The sequence below is a fragment of the Pleurodeles waltl genome, chromosome 8 (genome assembly GCF_031143425.1).
Source record: "Pleurodeles waltl isolate 20211129_DDA chromosome 8, aPleWal1.hap1.20221129, whole genome shotgun sequence".
NCBI classification, from domain to species: domain Eukaryota; kingdom Metazoa; phylum Chordata; class Amphibia; order Caudata; family Salamandridae; genus Pleurodeles; species Pleurodeles waltl.
The window spans coordinates 1,434,204,786-1,434,226,335 of record NC_090447.1 but is presented as its reverse complement, the minus strand read 5'-3'; the positions used below and the strand labels follow the sequence as shown (position 1 = coordinate 1,434,226,335).

At 45.8% G+C, this 21,550-nt stretch overlaps 1 protein-coding gene across 4 annotated transcripts in view; it reads right to left on the bottom strand.

Moving 5' to 3' along the window:
- The window catches only part of SH3BGR (SH3 domain binding glutamate rich protein), a 204,896-nt gene extending 186,017 nt beyond the window's left edge, over window positions 1-18,879 (bottom strand). For 2 of the 4 annotated variants that reach the window (XM_069202581.1, XM_069202579.1), the window contains exon 1: window positions 18,670-18,814. In XM_069202581.1, the coding sequence (XP_069058682.1) occupies window positions 18,670-18,714 (45 nt within the window). In that variant the 5' untranslated portion in view covers window positions 18,715-18,814. Of the gene's footprint in view, window positions 1-17,842; window positions 17,978-18,669 lie in introns of those variants that run through there. The other 2 variants (XM_069202578.1, XM_069202582.1) reach the window with 2 other exon arrangements.
- Between the last annotated feature and the right edge of the window lie 2,671 nt (window positions 18,880-21,550).

Here is a 21,550-nt window from a genome sequence, read left to right as displayed (position 1 = left end):
ACCATCATGCTGCTTGATCAGCTCAAGCCCAGGAAGGCCGAACAAAGGATTTCCTTTGGGGGTGGGGACAACACCCTCTCCCTTTGGAAATAGGTATTTCATGGCTTAGGAGGGGTAGCCTCCCCAAGCCACTGGTATGCTTTGAAGGGCACATTTGGTACTCTCAATGCATAAACTAATCTACACCAGTTCAGGGACCCCCAGACCCTGCTCTGGCATGAAACTGGACAATGGAAAGGGGAGTGACCACTCCTCTGTCCATCACCACATCAGGGGTGGTGCCCAGAGCTCCACCGGAGGGTCCTTTGATTCTGCCATCTTGAATCCAAGGTGGGCAGAGGCCTCTGGGAGCATCTGAGTGGCCAGGTCAGGCAGGTGACATCAGAGCCCTCTCCTGATAGGTGCTCACCTGGCTAAGTGACCTACCCCCATTTCAGGGCTATTGAGGGTCTTCCTCTGGGGTGGGTCCTCAGATTCGGCTTCTAAGATTCTAGAAGAACTCCTCTGCAACCCCTACCTCGATTTCTGGCCACTGGATCTGTGACGTGACCCTCCAGGAACCGACAATCTGCATCCACGACGAAGACTCTGCTTGCAACATTGTTTCCATGGTTTCTTCCAGCTTCTGCAACATTTCCCCTGCTGTGCATCCTCCGAGGACAACAAGCCTTCAGCCTGCACGCGAAGGAAGAAGGAATCTCCCTTGGAGTGAAGGAGTCACTCCGCTGCATCCGCAGGCACCAACTGCAACAACAAACATCTGTGTGGATTTCCTCTTACCCTCAGCTGCGTGGATCCTGCATCAGGGGTGGTGGTCCGGAATAGTCCTCCTGGTCCTCTCTGCCAGCTGTCCAACTCTGGTGGAGGTAAGCCCTTGCCTTTCCACGCACGACAGTACCCCGTGCACCGCATCTCTTGCAGCTACCAAGGCTTGTTGGCATCTCCTCCAAGTGATCTCCGGGCTACGGGCCATATGTATGAAAACTGGACCTTGTGAATCGCAAATAGCGATTTTTAAGAAATCGCTATTTCCGAGTCGCAATTGGCCATGTAACAATATTGCGATTCAGAAATAGCGATTTCTTAAAAATCGCTATTTGTGATTTGCGAGGCCCATTTACCGAATCGCAATTTGCATTTTCACAAATTGTAAATTTTTTGCGATTCAGTAAAAAAATCACAAATTGCGAGAAAGTTTGAGAAAGCACACCTGGAGGAGCCTGATGACATCACCAGCAGGAAATGAGTCATCCCAGGCAGTTTCAGGTGCCACACCCAAACCAGAATCCTGAGAGAGAGCAGCCCGGGCCACACAGAGCAGCACTCAGAAGGAGCCAGAACATCTCAGCGAGGATGGATACCCCAGGCCAAGCACAGGAGAAGGGTGAAAGAAAGCGCAAGCTGAAATTCAGTGAGCAGGAGCTTGAGGTGCTAACTGAGGAGGTGGTCAGGAGCTATGACCGCCTGTTTGGAAAAAGCTCACTCCAGGTGCCTGAGAGTGAGAAGAGGAGACTATGGTTAGACATACAGTCAAAACTCTGCGCAATTGGAGTGGCACAGCGCTCCATTGAAGAGATTAAAAAAAAGGTGGTATGACCTGCGGTCCCATGCAAAGGAGAGGGTGGCAAGGAGACTTGCGGAGGCCAGGGGCACAGGAGGCGGTCCACCCATAGAGGCACCATCAACACCATTGGAGGACCTAGTGGAGTCCACACTCCTCCCTGAAGCTGTGACTGGGGTCACAGAGATCGACACCTCCGGCACACCAACTACCAGCCAAGGTGAGTGCAATATTGATTCGTAACCCTATATGTGTATGCACAAAAGACCCTTAGGAACTAGCAAGTAATGTGAAACAGTGTGAGAATTAGTCCAATCCACATCTTAGAAGCAGCACTACAATGCATTATGGTAGTGGCAGTCCAGAACCCAGAACTGCAAGTAGCACAACAATGTATTTAATTAGAGTGCCATCCAGAGGAACACAACACCGTGTAGAGAAGTACCTGTACCTTTATTACCATTGTCTGACCGAAAATGTAACATACATAACTGACATGCTGCATATTGTTGTTGCAGGTGGGCCAGGCCCAGCAGCCACAGCATCTGCACGGGTAGGCGAGACAGACACCCATCTGGCCTCCGATTCGAACACCAGTGGGTCCCTCAACATAGCGACTGTACGACGCAGGCCGAGGGCACTGGCACTGCCAGAGCTAAGCAATGACTCCGATGAGCAGCAGGAAGGGCCAAGTACCCCATCAGCAACAGACAGGCGCAGCCAGATTCAGGAGGGTAGGTGTCATCCAACCACATCACCACGAAGAATGGCGACAGATTCCTGAGCACAGCAGCATGAGGCAGGTGAGGGTCCCTCCTTATTTGGTGGCCTGGAAGCGGCTATGTTGCAGCAACATCGTCTACAAAATAAGCGGATCCTTGCATTAGATAAAAACCTGCGCAAACATAACCGCAACATGATGGGCCTGCATCGCCAATTTGACTCCCTCAATAATAACATTGTACAGCTGCGTGGAGGACAGGTGCAGGAATCACAGGACACCAGGGACCTTACAAGTGCTGTCCGTGAACTCTGCCAGGAGCTGCGCCATGAGAGGGTGAGCCAGCGCAGACAGGAGCGCAGATTCCGTACCATGTTTGGCAGCTTCTGTTGTTCCTCTAACAGGATGGCAAATTCTACAGCACTGATTGCCCTTCGTGCAGTGGCTGCGCAAGTGGAGGCAGCACGCAGCAGCAGGAACGTTGTAAATGGACTTGTGCAGATCACCAATGTGATCGAACACATCATGGGACCAAGATCAGCCACCCCGAGTGAGCTAGCACTGGGGGACACTGAGGAGAGTTCCAGCCTCAGCAGTGTTGCCGTACCAGCAGGGGACTCCAAACGGCGCAGTGCCAGGCACAGCACTGCCACTAAGGGTGACAATAGAGGTGCCAGTGACATAACTGGGCACCGAGTGGTGTGCGTGGGCACAAAAAATGACTCTAGCTGCCATTGGACTGCTGTTGACACTATGAAGTTAGTGCCTAACTGTAGTTCTTCATTGGTTTGCGTTTCTCACATTACCTGTTTTTTGTTATTACTCACACATACATTACCTGACTTAAGGTAATACATTTATTTCACTACAAGTACAGTTGTCAGAGGATTTGTGTCATTAATACTCACGTCTGAAATAGTTGTGTGTGATGTCGGCACGACTTTGCCTTCCTTCTGCTGCAATGGTCCTGTCTGCTGGCTGTAGAGGTGGTATGGGATCGTCATCCTCATCTGATTCAGATTCACATATTTCTACAGGGATGCCCCTGGTGGTAGCTATATTGTGCAAGATTACACAAGTAGCCACTATTCTACATGTAGTCTCTGGACTGTACTGTAGTGCCCCTCCACTTTTGTGGAGGCACTGGAAGCGACTCTTCAGCAGTCCAAATGTGCTCTCCACCACGTTGCGGGTTGCCCTGTGTGCTGCATTGTATCTCAGTTCAGCTGGTGTTGTAGGATTGAGGTAGGGCGTCATCATGTAGGTGCGCACTGCTTAAGCACTGTCTCCTGGAAGGGACAGAGGGTGTGATGAGTAACTGAGCCATCTGACATCAGTACGCCATCAATGCACCAGTGTAAAGAGGGACAATACCTAGTAGATATCCTTCACCAAACTCCCCAGCTAGCAGTCTTGTGTGAATCCCGCTGTGGCGAAAGATATAAGAATCATGTGTGCTCCCTGGGTACCTGGCCACGAGATCAGTAATGATGTAGGAGGCATTGCATATCACCTGTATATTCATGGAATGTTGGTATTTCCTGTTGCGGTACACATACTCTGTGGCGGATGGTGGACAGATTGCCACATGTGTGCCATCTATGGCACCTAGGACGTGGGGGAACTGTGCTATCTGGTAAAACTCTATTTTTGTCTGCTGTAATTCCTGTGGGGTGTGAGGGAATCTGATGTACTGTTGTAGTTTGCTCAGCATGGCGTTGATGAATGCATTGAAAAATCTAGAGAGAGTACTCTGTGAGACCCCTCCAGCTGCTGCTATGACCCCTTGATAGCTCCCTGAGGCGAGTAAGTGGAGGGAGCATAATACCTGCACATGGGTGGGTATGCTGTGAGTCCTTAGTGTTCTGCGCTGCAGTATGGGTTGTAGCTCAGCTATCAGATCAAGTATCATGGCTGAGTTCAACCTATACCTCTCATATATTTCCTCCTCTGTCAGGTTAAAAAGTGTAATGCGCACTCTGAAAATGCGCTCCTGTCTCCTCCTCCTTCTCCTCAAACCTGCCAAGATCCTCATCCTCCTCGCCATGACGCAGAGTGCAGCCATTGTTGAAAAGAGGTTGAGACCTTCTGGGCCTCTTTATATAGGTTGCACCTGGTTACCACCTGGTTTCAGTTTATGGTATTTTGCATGTGCAAGATGCCATTCTGCGAAAAATCGCAATTTGCGATTTTTGATGCATCTCTTTGCGACTTGGATTTTGCGAGTCGCAATTTGCACCTCGCAGTTTCCTACTGGAAATACCGAATCGCAAAATGCGACTCGCAAAACCAGGTCGCAACGCAAAAAAAAAAAATCGCAATTTTTGCGATTTCTTATTTTTGGTCTGCGAATGCCTATCATGCATCGAAGACCACGTTTTTGCACTCGCAAACGGCCGATTTCTGCGATTCGCACCGTTTGCGAGTGCAAAAAAATTTCATACATCTGGCCCTACGTGCAGACCCCAGCACTCTTCCCTGTGACGCACAGCCCTCTGCGTGCTTCTTCTGCGGTGTGGGACCCTTCTCCAGTTGTGCAGCGTGGGCCCCTCTGTGACTGCTAGTTTCTCATCCAATGGGTCTCCTGTGGGGGCTGCCTTTTCTTCTGTGGTCTCTCTGCCTTGCTGAGGATCACTCTGGCACTGTGGTACTTACCTTTGGTGTTTCCTAGTTCCCCCAGCTCCCCTCTACATATTCCACTTACCTAGGTGGGGGTCCTGCATTTGCATTCCTTTTTTTTACTATATGGTTTGGGCTCCCTCTAGGGTCACTGTTGCCTATTTGCTAGTGCACTGTTCTCTATCACTTTTTATGCCTATTACTGATTACTAGTGTACATATCTTATGTGTTGCTTGCCTCCTATTGGAGGGTTGCCTCTCTAGTACTTTTTGGTAATTGTGTCACTAAAATAAAGTACCTTTATTTTTGTAACACTGAGTGTTTTCTTTCATGTGTGTAAATGCTCTGTGACTAAAGTGGTATTGCATGAGCTTTGCATGTCTCCTAGATAATTCTTGCCTGCTCTTCCACAGTTTGCTCTAGAGAGCCCGGCATCTAGGTACTGCCTACACTACACTAATAGGGGATACCTGGACCTCGTATAGGGTGTAAGTACCTTAGGCACCCACCACACACCAGGCCAGCTTCCTACAAGCATCTTTGGGCATAAATCCTAAGAGCGGAAGACAACTATGTGAATCACCCTGTAAACATGAATATGCACCACTGAGGTCCTTAAGATGTCACAAAATTGCACCAATTAAATGATAAAGAGTATTGAGGCACACTCCACTGATTTCCTACAGCTTCTGCTTAAATTTGGGATCTAGGGCCTCATGAATAGAAGGTTGGTGATGTACAGTCATGTGAAAACCAGTGATAATGTAATTTTCTTTATAAGGCTTTCTTCCAGCAAAGTCAAGGTAGATATAGCCTCCGGTGAGAAAATTAACATATCACTGCAGTTTTTAGTAACATACATGAATACACTTCTCTAAATTAGGCCCTGCAGGTCCTTCCTCCATGGTCCACCCCTTTTCTCTAGAGCCCGAATTCAGAGGTGGATACACCAGCACCTGTGCAGTAGTAGCACAGTGCGACTCACCCTTTCCCTTGCACTGCCCACCACGGTCTGCTGTTCTGTAATGAAGGAAGGGCTGAAAGGAACACAGGATAAGACATTACCTGCATGGCAACTGCTAAACGACACTGAGTTGCAGACATTTGGCCTCACTCTGCTCTCTGCTTGATGGGAGCAGAGAGCAGCGGGAGCAACAACTACCCTAGACCTGTCACGATGAGCAAACCACTGCTATTCCCCACATACCTAGAATAATATCTGTAAGTAAGAGAGATTAGTTCATGCTAGGTGGAGAGAAGGTGGGGTGCTGCCGGGTCACTAGGTACTTCTCTTTATATTTGTGATAGGGAAAGGAAGAGAGAGCAGGAGCCAAAAGACAGGCTGAAGAAGCGGTGACTGTAACCATGAGGGAAGTGAGATAGAGAGACAGACAATGTCAGATACTTTTCTGGGTTGCAGCTTCCATTGGGAAGGTTAGGGAGCTATAGCGGAGATTTGGAGGGAAGCAAGAGACTGAGTGAGTTTCATGACATGTATACGTCCCCATCATACAGTTCTTCTCCTCTGGTAAAGTTGAGACAGAGGGAAGGGATACTGGGGCTAGGACCTGCAAAATATTATAACATTTATAATAAGGGGAGCAGAGTATGTCAGCTACAACGTGTCCTTTATTCATGATATCCGTGACACGTTCTGATTCCATTAGTGGAAAACCTCCCATTTCAGGATGGACAGTGATAAACAAAGTAATACATGATTTATAACATATATAATTCGAATATCAGTCTCTCCAGATAACAACAGCAGCAGCACATCACCTTAAAGTGTTCAAGGAACATTACGGTCACCAGGGGAAAACTTCTGTGTTGTCACTTAGATTCCTTGAGTGAAAAACACCCCACCGGAAAAATGGGTCTTGGTCAAAACTGAGGTCCCCTGATATCTTTCCCATTACTCCCAACCCCTCAGATAAATGCAGAAAAATTATAAATGGTGTGATGCATCTGTCAGCCAGCTTCTTTATTGTTTCTCTCGCTTATTCTATTGAAGTAATTAAGAAAAATATATCTGGTGTCCTACTGCCCTTCACCAGCTCTCCAAGGAGTTCAATACTATTCCTGTTCCTCTTCTTCTGGATTAAAAACATATCTATCCATCTGACACCTGATAGAGCGTTCCGTACTAGTAATTTACCTGTAGTTTGGACGCTCTTTAGGCCGATGAATCTTTTGGCTAAGTGGGACCCTCGCCACCCTTAATCAATCAATTTAATCAAATCAATAATCAATAACGAACATAAGCAATCCCCTGATCAACATAACATTTAACAATTAATCCAGAATACATTTTCGGCGAACCCTGACCTCTCAGTCAGGAATGACCACACCAGTTTATTCAAAGTTAGTGAATTTTATTTCCCTATATTAACAAAGCTAGCACAATATAGATGTGTCTCAACACCAAATGATAAACATAAATGAACATTAATAGCTGTCCGTAACGGCGAAACAGGTGCAATCTATGCAGCATTTGAATAACAAGGCATTCGATAATAGCAATGCATATCACTAAAACTATAATCTGTAATGAGCTAATTGCATACATTTAGTCAGCATAACAAGATCTCAAATTGCATCGTGCGACAAAAGGAATCCTCATCTAACCTCAAATTAGCATCGGCATGTGGGACTTCATGCAAAAACAATTTGGCAACATTAATTTAGAAAAACTCCTAACTAGGGATCTTATCAAAATCAGCAGTTGGTTACCTAAAAGAAACACAATGCAATTGTACAATTTCCTTTCATATTTACCAATTTCAATCAGCATTCAAGGAAGTCTTCGTCTCACAGGTACCGTTTCTCGATCAGCATGGGACGGGGCAAAGGGGCAGGGGTGGACGGGGCAATTGCCTCACGGCGGCAAGATAAACTACTACTTCATGCAAGGAACAAATTCAAGTTAAAGTCTCTAGGGTAAGAATCATTTAAGTCTCTTTCTCTCGATTAGAGAAAGCATCAAAGTCTCTCAAAATGGCGTCGCAGCAAGGTGGGCCATAATAGCTGCAATGTCCTGCAAAATGGCGGGTATGGGCTGGTAATGGCTGTAATGGCAGCAAAAATGGCTACCTTCTTCTCGTGCACCTGGTTTAAATAGACAACAGTTCGGATCCAGTAGGGTCTTCCATTGGAGGGTTCATAGGTTAGCTTCAAATTGTCCAATCAAAAACGACAGTTCTCAAGCTTTTACTTAAGCATACATTATCCTTGGAGACGGGTACGCAAGTTGCAACATTTTATACCAATTAACTCACTTTCAGAGCTTCCATTGTCCGCACCTGCAGATCGACCTTGGAGTAAAGAGAAAATATGCCAGGCTGGCACGAAACCTTAAGATAAGCATGTGAACGATCTCAGTGGAAAAGTACAGCTTCAAGCAAAAATACACGTTTAATAGCACATTGGAAAAATACGAGCATCTAAATCGTGAGACCAGGCGACTAGGCCGAAGCCTCCACTAAAGTAATGCTAAGCTAAAACATTTCAAACAAGCAAATCATAGCACACGTTTACGATTATGTCGGATTAGTGCACTTCTAATACACCACGTTATATAAAGCACGCTTATAAATGTCGGCAACTACTCTGAGGGCACATTTTGTCCCGGTACAATCTTTATTAGTTCGGTTAAAGTCACACATGATTATTGCAGCACTACGTTTATGCACTAATAAAATGTAAAACCTTCATTTCAGCTTCATCACACCCTCCCACATCTACCTAACCTCTTCCACAGTGCTTAATTTGAGTGGGTGGTTGTAGGTGGGCCCACTAGCACTCTTTTTTGGTGCCCAGGACTTATTTTAAGCCATCAGACTTGAGGGCGGGGCTTGGCAAGATGGCTGCCTAGATGTGTCTCGTCGACGCTCCCGTCCGTAAAACTTCTTCATAATCCTGAGCCCCCCAGCCGCCTAAAACACTATTAGTCAGCTGTACGACTGCCTAAAGATTCTCCTGAGCCTGTGCTGACCCCCTTCCTGATCCGTGTGCGACACCCGGAGGCCAGTACTGATCGTGCCCGAGTAGTATCGGGCCAGAGGGCCAGGAGATACCGGGGCCGGAGCGATGCCTGCAGCGGAGCCTGACCAAGTCGAAGAACAGCATACTGGGCACCGAAGGTGAGAGTTACACTGACCTCCAAGGAATTCGCTGAAACAGAGCCCCCGGGGGAAGGCGGCTAGGGAGACGAAGGTGAGGAGATGGGGCTGCCTGGAGGGCCCAATGCATCAGAGACGCCCTGCTGCCGACCAGCTACGAGACTAGAGGGGGGGAGCCCGGACACGCACTTGGGTACAAAAGAGCAAGATTGGGATCCTTGATTTATGGAACTCTGAGCTCAGCCGGTCAGGGACCGCGCTGAGGTGTAATCGGTCCAAGCCCTGCCCCGAAACGCCGGCACTGAAGGAAGACAGCGCAGTGTGAGGCCTCATTCTTTGTTCTCCATGAGGTGCAAACACTAATCACGAGCAACAGTGATATCAACAGAGGACATTGGCTGCGGGGTCCTGAGAGTCCCACGTTGTTGGCTCGATGGCCCAGACAAGTTTCCTGGCCCCACCATAGATATTCTCCCAGGGATGCTAAGCAGTGAGACAGTGCTACTAGGACTGACAATCAGGGGAGGCGGAGGGCAGTGAGTACCTGATTTTATATCACCTCTGCATGATAAAGACTTGCATGTGACTCAGTGGAGTGGGCTGATGTGCGCAGCATAAACTGAAGGAAAGTGCCAGAAGGTCAGAAGCACGGAAACTGAGGGAGCTTAATATTCCTGGCTGGCAGCAGATGACCACCCGATAGAGAACACGGCTGCCCCATACCCCACAGCTAGAACCCAAAGCCTCCACTAACCTATCTACTAGCAAGTGGGGAGGTGCTGGTGGGGGCTGGGCCTGCACAAATTTCGACCACAGACAGGATAAAAACCCTAATCTCTCAGCTTGAGGAGAAGGAATGGAGGCCCAGGTGTCGGGCCCAAAAGACGATCTGGTACCCCCTGACTGGATAAATCCCCCACTACAGCTGCGCAACAAACAGGGAAAACCATGCGCTGCAGGCCAAGTACGGAGACTCCACCATGGGCAAAGAAAAAGCAGTCAAGGGAGCCCAATCAAACAAGATTATGCAGTACCACCTCTGGGCGTGGATGGCACACTTTCAGAGGGGACTGGCCTTCAAGTCCAATAGGAAACCTCGCAGGACGCTATTGAAATTTTGAAGATGATTAGGGGGACCCGAGAGCCACTAGAGCATAAGATGGACACTATGGCAATGGCCATAAACCACCTCTGACTTGATCTCCGCAAGGTGGTGGAGAGAGTCACAACCACAGAAGGAGAAGTGGCTAAAATATGCACCACAGTGCAGAACCTGCAAACAACGGTTTCCAAACTTAGAAAAGAAGCCATTCATGCCACAGCCACATGCCACAGCCTTGCAGCCTATACCCCTCTCAAAGGATTTTTTTTTTTTTTGCAGTGGAGAGAGCACATAGAGCTCTGGGCTTGGAGCTGCGGGTTTGCGCTCCGCCAAAGCAATAATAGTGCGCTTATTTAACTATAGCGACAGGGACCTCATCCTCCAACATGTGAGGTCCCTTGGCCCACCCTAACTACGAAGGGTCACCCACACTCATATTCCAAGAGTACAAGAGTTCAGGAGAGACTTTCTTAGAGTCAAAAAGAGGTTGAAAGAACAAAATGTCAAATTTAGCCAAATTTTTCCAGCCACACTGCGTGTCCAGCATGATAATAAGTTACACTTCTTTGAGAATCCCCAGGAAGTAGTAGAATGGATGGAGGTACAGGGCCTCAATCAATGAGAACTTTTCCAGTTGGCGAGACCCTAAGGGGAGGAAAATTTGATGACCATCCCGCTCCTCTCAGATGCCTGCACGACAAAACCAACAGCCTGTGTAGGCCGCAGTCAACAGATTCCTAATATCAGAAGAGGGGACACTTCGCACTGAACGTGAGACCGAGTCTACGCCAAACCCCTTCCTCCCTGCGACTCACCTTTCAGACACTCAGAACACTGATCATTTATCAGAATAAATTATATTGTTGGGATGGAGGCAGAAGCAGAGACCTAGATCTACCTGTTTATTCCTACAGACGGGTCACATCCTTCTGCTGGTGGTGGCGGGGTCGGAGGACAGCGGTATCGGGGTTAGGGCAATATATAGAACACAGACAGCTATTTGAAGACTCTCCTCTGCTGGACTAAGAGGGATGGCAAGGGGCAATACAGAAAAGGTCGGGACGGGACAGTTTGGGACCAGGGTGCCCCGGACTTGCTGAACTCTTTCTGAGCTTGCGACAAAGGGACACTGGTGGTTTCGGATAAATTCTACACAAGTCTACTTTCCACTATATAGTTTACGTTACGGTTTTTCTGGGGGGTTTCTGGGGCAGGGTTTCTGATCTTCTTGGTAGTTCATTCACCGGGAGGGCTTCGTTGCTACTGCATGGGGGTAGGGGATTTGGGGACGGGGAGGGAGTTTTACTTCTTCGTTGTTGTTATTGTTTTGCCCTGCTCTTTCTCAACAGATGCAAGATGACCAGACACCACACTATATTATATCCACTAGGAGAAAGGTCTCTGTTGGAGAACCTATGTCCGTCTCCTTCTCTTAGAAGTCCCATTACAAGGGAGGCAATCCCAACCATCAATTATCTATTCATGGCAAACCTAGGGAAGAACTATAAGATCTTGACATGGAATGTGCGGGGTCTTAATAACCCAACAAAACGACACAGTATCTATGACTTTCTTAGATGGTACGGGATGGCTGTTGCCCTTTTGCAGGAGACACACCTTTGGGGGGGGACTGCCTTAAATATTTGCAAAGAAGCTGGTGTGGCAAGATCTTCGCCACTTCATATTCGGGTTGTGCGAGGGGGGCCCTCATATGGATCACACCTGGGATCCCTTTTAAACCAATTAGGACAGTTATAGATGAGGAGGGGGCGGTATGATATAATGGAAGAATCTTTAGATGCTCCCCATATCTACACTGTCAATGTTTATGGTCCAAATACTGATGACGGGGAATTTCTGGGCTCTATGTTGAGGGTGGCCCAAATTCCATCCTCAACTGAGGTGATTATGGCAGGAGATTTCTATTGTGTGTTAAACGGCAATATGGATAGGTCACCCCTTAAAACTAATACCAAGCCCCGTCTGACGGCCTCACTCAACCAGGTCTTACATACTCTTGGTTTGACAGAGGTATGGCGACAACATCACCCAAACACTAGATCCTTTTCTTGCTACTCCCCCCCCACAACCTTGACACATAGCCGCCTTGATTATTTTTTCATAACCGCTGCGACCACCTATTCCATTACACACATACATTATCTTGCTAGATACCTATCTGATCACTCGCCACTTATACACTGAAGAGACATCCCCCTAAACTGCCCCTGTGACTTACAACCGGACATGCTAACAGACCAAGCCTTCCGCACAACAGTCCTGGAGACTTTAACACATTACTTCACTGAGAACAGACACACTGCTGGGATCAGGGCACTCGAATGGGATGCCATGAAGGTGGTCGCTGCGGGGTTTGTATGTCAACCTCAACAGGAGTGAGTTGCATGCTCAAGAGGGGATTGTCAGGCTGAGAAACTGAATTGGAAGGGCTGGGGAAGAAGCTTTCCAAAGATCCCGCACTGAGGGGAAACTGGGACAACCTGGAACGTTCACTGAAAGGATTACGGCTCCAGCTGGGAAAATATGCTAAAACGGCTGCCCAAAAAAGGTAGTACTTAGAGGGGAATAAGTCGGGGAGAATGTTGGCCTGATTCATTCAAGCAGAAACAGTGCCCAGACTGATACTGACCATACGAGACGGAGAGGGCTGTGAAATTTATACCCAACAAGCCATTAACGCTGTGTTTGAGGACTATCTATGTGTGGTACATACACAACCGGGGTCTGAGTCCACTGAGGCATCCAGGCACGCTTATCTGCACACCTTGCCTCTGAAAACTATCTTTCCAGTAGACTGCGAACACTTAGGGTCCCTAGTTAACAAGCAGGAAATCTTAGAGGCAATCAAAGCATTAAAATCAGCTAAGGCCCCGGGAGCATCGGCTTACCCTCTGAAGTTTACAAGGCCTTCTCAGGAGTTTTGCCTGGACGATTACTGGAATTATTCGTGTAGGCTTATGATGCCGGACATCTTCCTCACTCTATGACGGAAGCACTAATAGCGGCAATACTCAAACCTGGCAAGGATCACCTGGATGCCGGTTCCTACCAGCTGATATCAATGCTAAATATTGACATGAAGATTCTTAGCAGTATTTTGGCAGCCCTTTTGCTTCCTCACCTCCTGACCCTCATGCATGAGGATCAGTCTGGGTCTATCCCACATAGAAACACCCTTTGTAACCTATGCCGCCAAGCATATGTGTTGCGCGACCCACAACTACAGAACAATAAGCATGCCTTAGCCTTTCCAGCTATTGAACAGGCCTTTGATTTCCTCAACTGGGACTATGTCTAGTTGGTACTGAAAAAGATGCAATTGGGCCACCGATTTATTCAATGGACTAAATTACTGTACACTCAGCACAGAGCTAGGGTTCGCACTGGCCGTTACGCATCAGACAAAATACTACTACAAAGGAGAACTATACCAGGGTGTCCCCTGTCCCCCTTAATTTTTGCAAGAGCCATGGAACCCCTATCATGTAGACTCTGACGAGTTCTAGGGGGCTGGTGAATTAGGGTGGGCCATAAAAAGCATATAGTTTCCCTATATCCAGACGATGCCCTAATCTACCTCCATCTTCCAGATATATCGGTCCCCATCATGTTGAATGTTATGAACGAATTTTGGGAGGCGTCAGGTCTCTGGGTCAACACATCAAAGTCCACTTTGTTCTTGCTTAGTCTTCTGGTGGGTAAATCACCTGAGAGTCTCCCCAGAACGGAGCTACTGTGGGCGAAAGATAAAGTCAAATATCTGGGTCTGTATATAACGCTCGATCAAGAACAGTTCTATGCTAGTAATATGGAGTAAGTTGTGTCTGGACTGCGGTCTTCCATATGATTTTGGAACACTCTCCGACCTTCCTTAATGGAGAAAATAGCTCTTGCGAAGATGATTGTTTTACTACAATGTCTATATATCATGCAAGGCTCATACTACGAAATCCCAAAAGAAGTGTTCTGCGAGCTGGATATGCTCTTGGTGGAACATTTACAGCAGGGTAAACGATGTTGGGATAGTCTGGCCACCCTCAGGACAGAATGGGCTAGAGGAGGCTTAGAAGTAACGGATTTAGAACTATACTACTTTGCATCCCAGATCCAGCATGCCACCTTCTGGCTTGATGGGGAGTTGCAATGGGAAAGAAATCTTTTAGATGGGTCCCATGATGGACACCAATTGGGTGAACGCATGATGATGGGAGCAGGTATAACAAAAAACCTCCCTCATTTAATACGCCTGATTGATCAGATATGGGAAAGAAAAGTAAAAAGAGTGCTGAGACAAGCCCCTTTTGCCCTGGATCTAGATAATCTCCCCCTTCCAGCGTATAGCCCAGGCGATGAAGATGGATAGATAGATGGCAATAGGGTGGTTGCATAATGCTGGCCAATCTTTCTCCTAATGCCCGTTTTATATCTCTGCAAGAAACACACACCACCTTTTACCTAGGCAGGGGACAGTTCCTTCAATATGCCAAAATAGCGACCACAGCACATCAACGATGGCCTACGTTCCCAGATGCACCAGAGCCCTTCCACATTATGGTCACTCTCTTGGCAATGGCAGTCAGGCATTGACTCATTACACACTTATATCGTGCACTCCGTTCAGACAAGCCGCTTCAGCTGCTGCCGGTGGCGGACCTTTGGCAACAGTATAGTGCAGAACAGATTACACCCTGGGACTGGACTAAAATACATTAGGGGGTCCGTAAAACAGCCACATGTGCTAGATTTAAACAGATTAAATATAAAGTTATTCATATGACATACCTTTCCTCTCAGCGCCTTTACCACATTTACCTAACTAGGCCCAGCTCCTGACCTAGGTGTAGGGTGGCAGGAACGAACTTTGTTCATATGATGTGGTCCTGTCTGAAAGTGACGGAGTTTTGGAACAAGATCTTAAGTCTATTAAACACAGTGACAGGTTGGGGCGTCCCATTATCTGTTAAACACTGTTTGCTGGGGTCTTACCGCATAACCCCAATAAAAAACTCACTAAACGATATACAATCCTGGGTCTTGCAGTAGACAAGAGATGCATTGCCATACACTGGCTAAGCCCTCATCCCCCGACGGAGACATGTTGGAGGGAAGATCTACTGGAGTGGGCGAATGCGGAGGAGGCACACCTGAGGAAAACTAGGACAGATGCTAAAGCCAAAGAGGTATTACTGATTTGGGCGGCCATGCCCCACACATCATTACATATTACCTTTCAGAACCAAGAGGTTACAACACGACTGCAAACCGACTGAGATTAATCTTAAGGTGCTCTACATCTCTCCTTTACACTTCCAGGCCACAACGTACTAGAATAAAGTACTACACTGGGTACCGGTGAGCACCCCCCTGGTTGTGACACCTTCTGAAACGATTAGTCAAGTTCTGGGGAATGGGGAGGGGGAATTACTTGATACAGTGGAACATATGGTGCTTTTAGTCTGGCTATACCAAGTTTAAGATTTGTTTAATTTTCAGTATGGACTTGCATAACTTTTATACATGATCGAATGCATACTTGTTTTGAATCTGTTACATCATAGGTATTGCAATGACAAAAAGTCAGTAGACTTTGATCAGAACAAAAGAGAGAAAAACACAAAAAGTGGGAGATAACAATGGAAAAACAATGATAACGAGAGAAAGAAGGGCTGAAAAAGAACCTGCAAGAGTGAGATAGAGGAGCAGAAAGTGACTGGTGGTAGATTAAAAGTGCATGAGGTGGAATCAAGATTATCCAGCCTTAGTGCTCCGCACCCTGACTTTCAATAAGCAAGGCTCAGGCTTTTGAACAAACTTTGAGTCCCGCGTATTATTTAACAAATTAAGCACTTCTCTTTCATCTCTCCTCTCTCTTTCTTCATCTTTTGCTTTCTGCTCTCTTTCAGAAATGAATGGGAGAGCACCATGCTTGGCTGTGTGACACAGAAAAGAGAGAAAAGGGGGGCAGCAACAGGAGATTTATATGGTCCAGTGCATCAGTCTCTCTAAGTACATACCAAAACATAAGATGCACAGTTCCAGAGAAAAAGGTTCCACGCTACCAACTATGGCAGGAGTCATGAGGTCTCAGCAAGCAACAAGGGCCCTCACTCACCATTCAGTGACATGCTTCATCATTGCGCCATGCCCGACAGGCCAGTGCTGCAATACCTGACGGGCCCTTCAAGAGGGCTCTTTACCGAAGATCTTTTTGAGAACTTTACTGGAGATTAATGCAAGAAGGAGGGATTGGAAGAAAGAAATACATTAAAATTGACTAAAGGTGCCAAAAAGGCCACCCTTTATTCTAACCAGGCACCCCTGTCAAGATTGGAAAACATAGATAGGGAAAGCAAGATGTAATGATCTAGTTCCCTCAAAACAGTATCTGATGTTTTCCTCACAACTATTGGAATGGATACAAGCCCACAAAATCTAACCGAAACCACACTGTAACACAAAGACCAAATAGGATAGGTATTAAGTACCAATCATTCACTATAAAGTTTGCATGCACATCACCTCTTCACTGAAGCGCCCTTTCAAGTGGCAAAGTTAAATGTAGAACCTAGAATGTCAGTATTTATCTGTATTTATCTGTGTTAATCAAGAGAGTTGTTTGCTTATTGAGCCTAGTTTTGTTAGGTCAGGATGCTGAGGCATGTGACGATAATGGCACCTATTCAAATAGCTTTTTAAAAACGCGAGTCGATCCCTTTACCCAAAATAAATTAGGTTTGCCTGCAGAAACTCTGTGTGTTCGACATGTAAATAACATCGGGGATGATATGAAACATAAAAATGCCTAATATTGTAAGCACTTTGACGAGACATATAAGAGTGGCAAAAGTGATGCGAAGCACATTTGGACGATCCAATTAGTAACTTTTGGGGGGACTGTCAATGTACTTGTTAAGAATCATATGGGAAATAACACGCACCTAAATTTACCCTGCCTTAGCACAAAAAATACCAAAGTTCAATAATCAATTCAGCATTTTAGAAGTTTGCATAGAAAGTAGCTGCATGTTACGTTAACATCACATTTTGTCTCTGTGCAGAATAGCTATGTAATGCATGAAAATGGACAGATTATGCAAACATTTTCAAAACATGTAAATTAAACATTAAATATCAAAAAGCAATCGCGGTAAGCTTGCGTTTAGTGTCATTTCCTGGCACTGATGTCGCAGGTGCACGTAGAAGCCATAAAATATAAAATCCAGAAAAAGCGGACATGTGCACTCCAAACTGAAAACGCAAAGAATGTATAAAGCAGAATAGCCTACGAGGAAACGTTGTCATTTATGGATATGCATAAGTCTAATTTATCTCTTGCCCTTGTTACTCTTTCTCGACAAGACTTTAATTAATCAAACTCCAAGTGTTCACCGAAAATTACATGGTCACGTGGAGAAACTTGGGGGCCGGTCTCCTAAATCCGCAGACTTAAACTCTATCCCTACACCACATCACACGCAATAAAGTATTTTTATCTTTACCATGGAGAACTGCTCTTGCTTATCAGAACAATTAACTTGACAGTTCTATCAATAAACAGTATTTTTTAGCAACGCAACACGGTTAAAAAGCGCCCCACTTTTTAAGGTTGTGATAAGGGTCTTTTCACATGAAAATGTTGATCCTGCCCGCATTTCTGGATATTTAGAGGTTTTAGCCCACCTCGCAGAAACTCAATGACCTTGTTTTTAACGTTATCAAATATATATTTAGCTCCCTTCGTGATGAGAAAAACGTGATGAGAAAAAGTACGTTGTCAACTTCTCTAGCTGGTCTCGAAGTTTCTTGAGGACTCCGCCAGCTACATTTACAATGTGTCTTGCAGTAAATACGTGCCGGGGTAATTGCTGAGGCAGGACTGGAATCTGAGCTTCACTTCGAACACTGGATATAAAAGGAAACAGCCCCTCTCCACGCATGCGCAGCCCGGGAGCTCGTCCTTCCTACGGCTAGAAATAAAATACTGCGCTGGAATGTACAACTGCAGCGTGCTCCAACAGAAAAGCAAACCGTTATTAAAGGCATGCTGCCGCTAAACACACTGTAATACGTATTATATGCTCATAAATTATGTCTGCTCTGTAACTTTACTGAAATACCAAAAGTACGCAGAAAGCAGTAAGACATTAAACTACTCCCACAAAGTCGGCGAAGTTTGCAGCATAACCACTTATGCCACTGCCTCCACGGAATCGATTTTCCAAAAGCCATCAGTCTACTTTTCATATCCAGCCCCTGTCACCTGTTTGAACGTCTCGGCTATATTCTTAAAATGTAGAACTTTCCAAAGAGAAATTTCGTTTGCAGCATTTCCAAAACACTTTCTAAGAAATGCGCCTATTTGTTGCAAAGCAGGGCAAGGCAATAAATCATATTGATTTGCATTTTCAAGAAATCGTACAATTTAAAGGAGGTCACAACGCAAACGAATGTAATTAATTTCTCCTTCCTAAATTATTAATGCCTCACACGCTAACTTAAAAATAAAATAATAGGGGGAAAACTTACTGCCGTAGAGCCCGCAACGTTAGCCACGAATACTTTGATGACCATTCTGAGTGCAAAGAAGGCGATCTACAGCTGCAAAGAAGAACACGGGTTCCTGTGATTGACAAACGGTGCCCCCAACAACCAGATCTTAAGTGAGCCACTTGCTAATATCAATGTAGCCGGCTCTAGCTTTCTGCATGCTGTTGCTCTGCCTATTGGCCGGTGGATATTTTGGGAAGCGACAGCTGGGTAAGAGATTGGTTCCCTGAGGCATCTGTTCGTGCCCAGAACTTCTTTGCAACAAATACAAAAGAGACTACGATAAACCGCACTTCTGTCAGGGTCGGTGATAAACAAAATCGCCATCTTAAAAGTCAGCATTTACTGCAAAAACCAAGCCTGTTTTTGAGAAGTATCGTAGTTTCAAAGAGTAAAGTACAACTGCTTTATTTTTTATCTTCCAGCTAAATATGTGCATGTAATACATGTTTTATGAAGAGAGTTCTATTTTTTTTTGCATTTTTCTTTCAATCATATTTTAATTATGTGATATGAGGCAAATACAATTATATCAGTACCTTACATTTTCTCTTAAAATTTGCATTGATACATCGTATATACATTAATAAATATATGCCCTATCATGCCTGTGTGCTTCTGACTGGGAATCTACAAACGCTTGAAGGAGAACGGTCCACTCGACTCCACTTCTAAGCCGTAGGCACCTGCCTCTCACTAGGCCGGGAGCTGTCCGTAAAAGGAGAGAGATAGGGGACCCAATCAAGTGGCCCTGCAAGAAGTTGCTTACTGTTTTTTAAACTCTTGTTTGGTTTTCGTCTATAATTAATGGCTCCAAACTTTGGTTTCTTTTTCTTAGTTGACATGGCAAGAGTAGACTTCATTTCAACGTTACACAATGTACATAATGCCCAGCAATAGTGCTAATGCTCTTCATAACTTGCGTTGTACCAAAGATAGATTCTGTGCAGAGCACAACATCTACATCAAATAGTGGGGAGAATAGTTGTCGTGTCATATGTAATTCACAATAGCATCACAGGAAGTGTAGTCAAAGAAGTGATGTCATGCCTATAAAAGTCCTCACTTAAAATGAAACGGGCTTATTTTAGGAAAGTATTAACATAATCACACATAATTTTGAAAAGAACATTTTTTCATTTTTTTTTTTTACATTTTCAAATCACATACGTTTTCCACATATCAATGTGCAATTGAGTACATAGATGGTTGAAAGTGAATCTAGTTTTAAACAGACCTGTGAAACGTAGTATTACATTTTAAAACGGTTTTAAATTAGTAAACAACGTGTGTTGGGTGTCAGACTTATCAATGCCCGTTTGTTTTCCGGATGGTGTTCTTTATTCAGCTTCAAAGCATAAAAGAACTTCACAGTTTCAGTTCAGTAAGCGTAAGAAGCGTTACTGGCGTGAACTTTCCTGTTCCTTGGCTAAGAAATGTAAAAATAGCATCTGTGCAGTCTGTTGGGGAGGACAATTCTTAGGACTCCGGTATTGCAGTATTTCTCGTGGATTGGCCTCAAGCAACCACCCCGACTTTCCTTTATCCCTCCGAGTCCAGCCCTCTGGGTGTGGGGATCCTATACAATGTATGGTAGAGGCTGGGTGGCAGTCTGCATCCCAAATTCCAACTTTTATTGTAACAGAAACTCTTCAAACTTTTGGTTACTCCGTCACCAATGTGACGGCTATCCGGTCTGCTGTATTACAAGTTCCATAGGCTACAATGGATTTGCAATACGGCCGACGGGATATCCATCACATTTGTGACAATTTGTGACAGAGTAACCCCATCCGCCAAACTCGAAATCAGGCCGAGAGTGTGTCTGGCTGGGTACAGGATTGGGCTGGAGTCCATAATGCTGCCTTTGGCTACCTGACTCCATGCTCTCTGTTTGAGTGTTGATGTCCTTTCTCCTTGGACCAGCAACTCTCTTAGAGCTCATTTCTCTTATCGTTGCTTCATTACATTCCTGCTCCTCTTGCGTCAAGCCTTGCAAGGGCTGGACCTCACTGTATCGGCCTCTGAAATGTCATCACATTCCCCTGGGCTGCGACCCCGGTCCCCTACTGGGACTCCAACTCGCTTGAACTAGAAGACATTACTGACTGAAGTGTACTGGCTGGTTTGAACGGTGACCATGGTTCCTCGGATGCTGACACTATCCCACACTTTCCTCCTGAACGGGGTGCAGGACTTCCACCCTAGATGCTGGTCATTCATGATCACCTTGTTTGCGACCGCCAGATCAGGATCCACTGCCTCTTGTGCCAGGTTTACTGGGTTATTCGTAGCCTTTCTTTTTTCCTTTGTGGGCTGTATGTCAATGGTGGTTGAACTCCAGGTGGACCCGTCAGGAAAGACATCCCGAGTGGATCTTTACATCGATAAATCACTTAGAGTGCAACCCGTGGTACTGTGCAGTGTTTGCCAGTAGGCTCTCAGAAATCTGTGGAGACAGCACTCTGCGTCTTCCCCTTACTCAACTCCGATTTGTAGAGCTCTATTCAGTGTGCACATAAAACGTTCAACCTCCCAACTGGCCTGAAGCCACGGCAGAATCACTTTCAAATACCTGCTGTTGAGGCTTCCTAGGTAGGACTAGAAGTCTTGTCCTTGGAATAGGGGTCTGTTATCCAGTTTGACTTCTTTAGGGATCCGCAGTAGCACAAAAATGTTTACTATTGCAGGCTTCACATTCAAAAAAGCAGTGAAGGATACCAGTGCCACAACCAGATACTTGGTGAGACTGTCTATAGTCACAGCTGTGAGACAGCTATCCAATATCCTGCCAAAGTCTATGCTGACACAAATCCAGGGAGTCAGGCATGGTTCTTCTGTTATGATCAGAACAGATGTG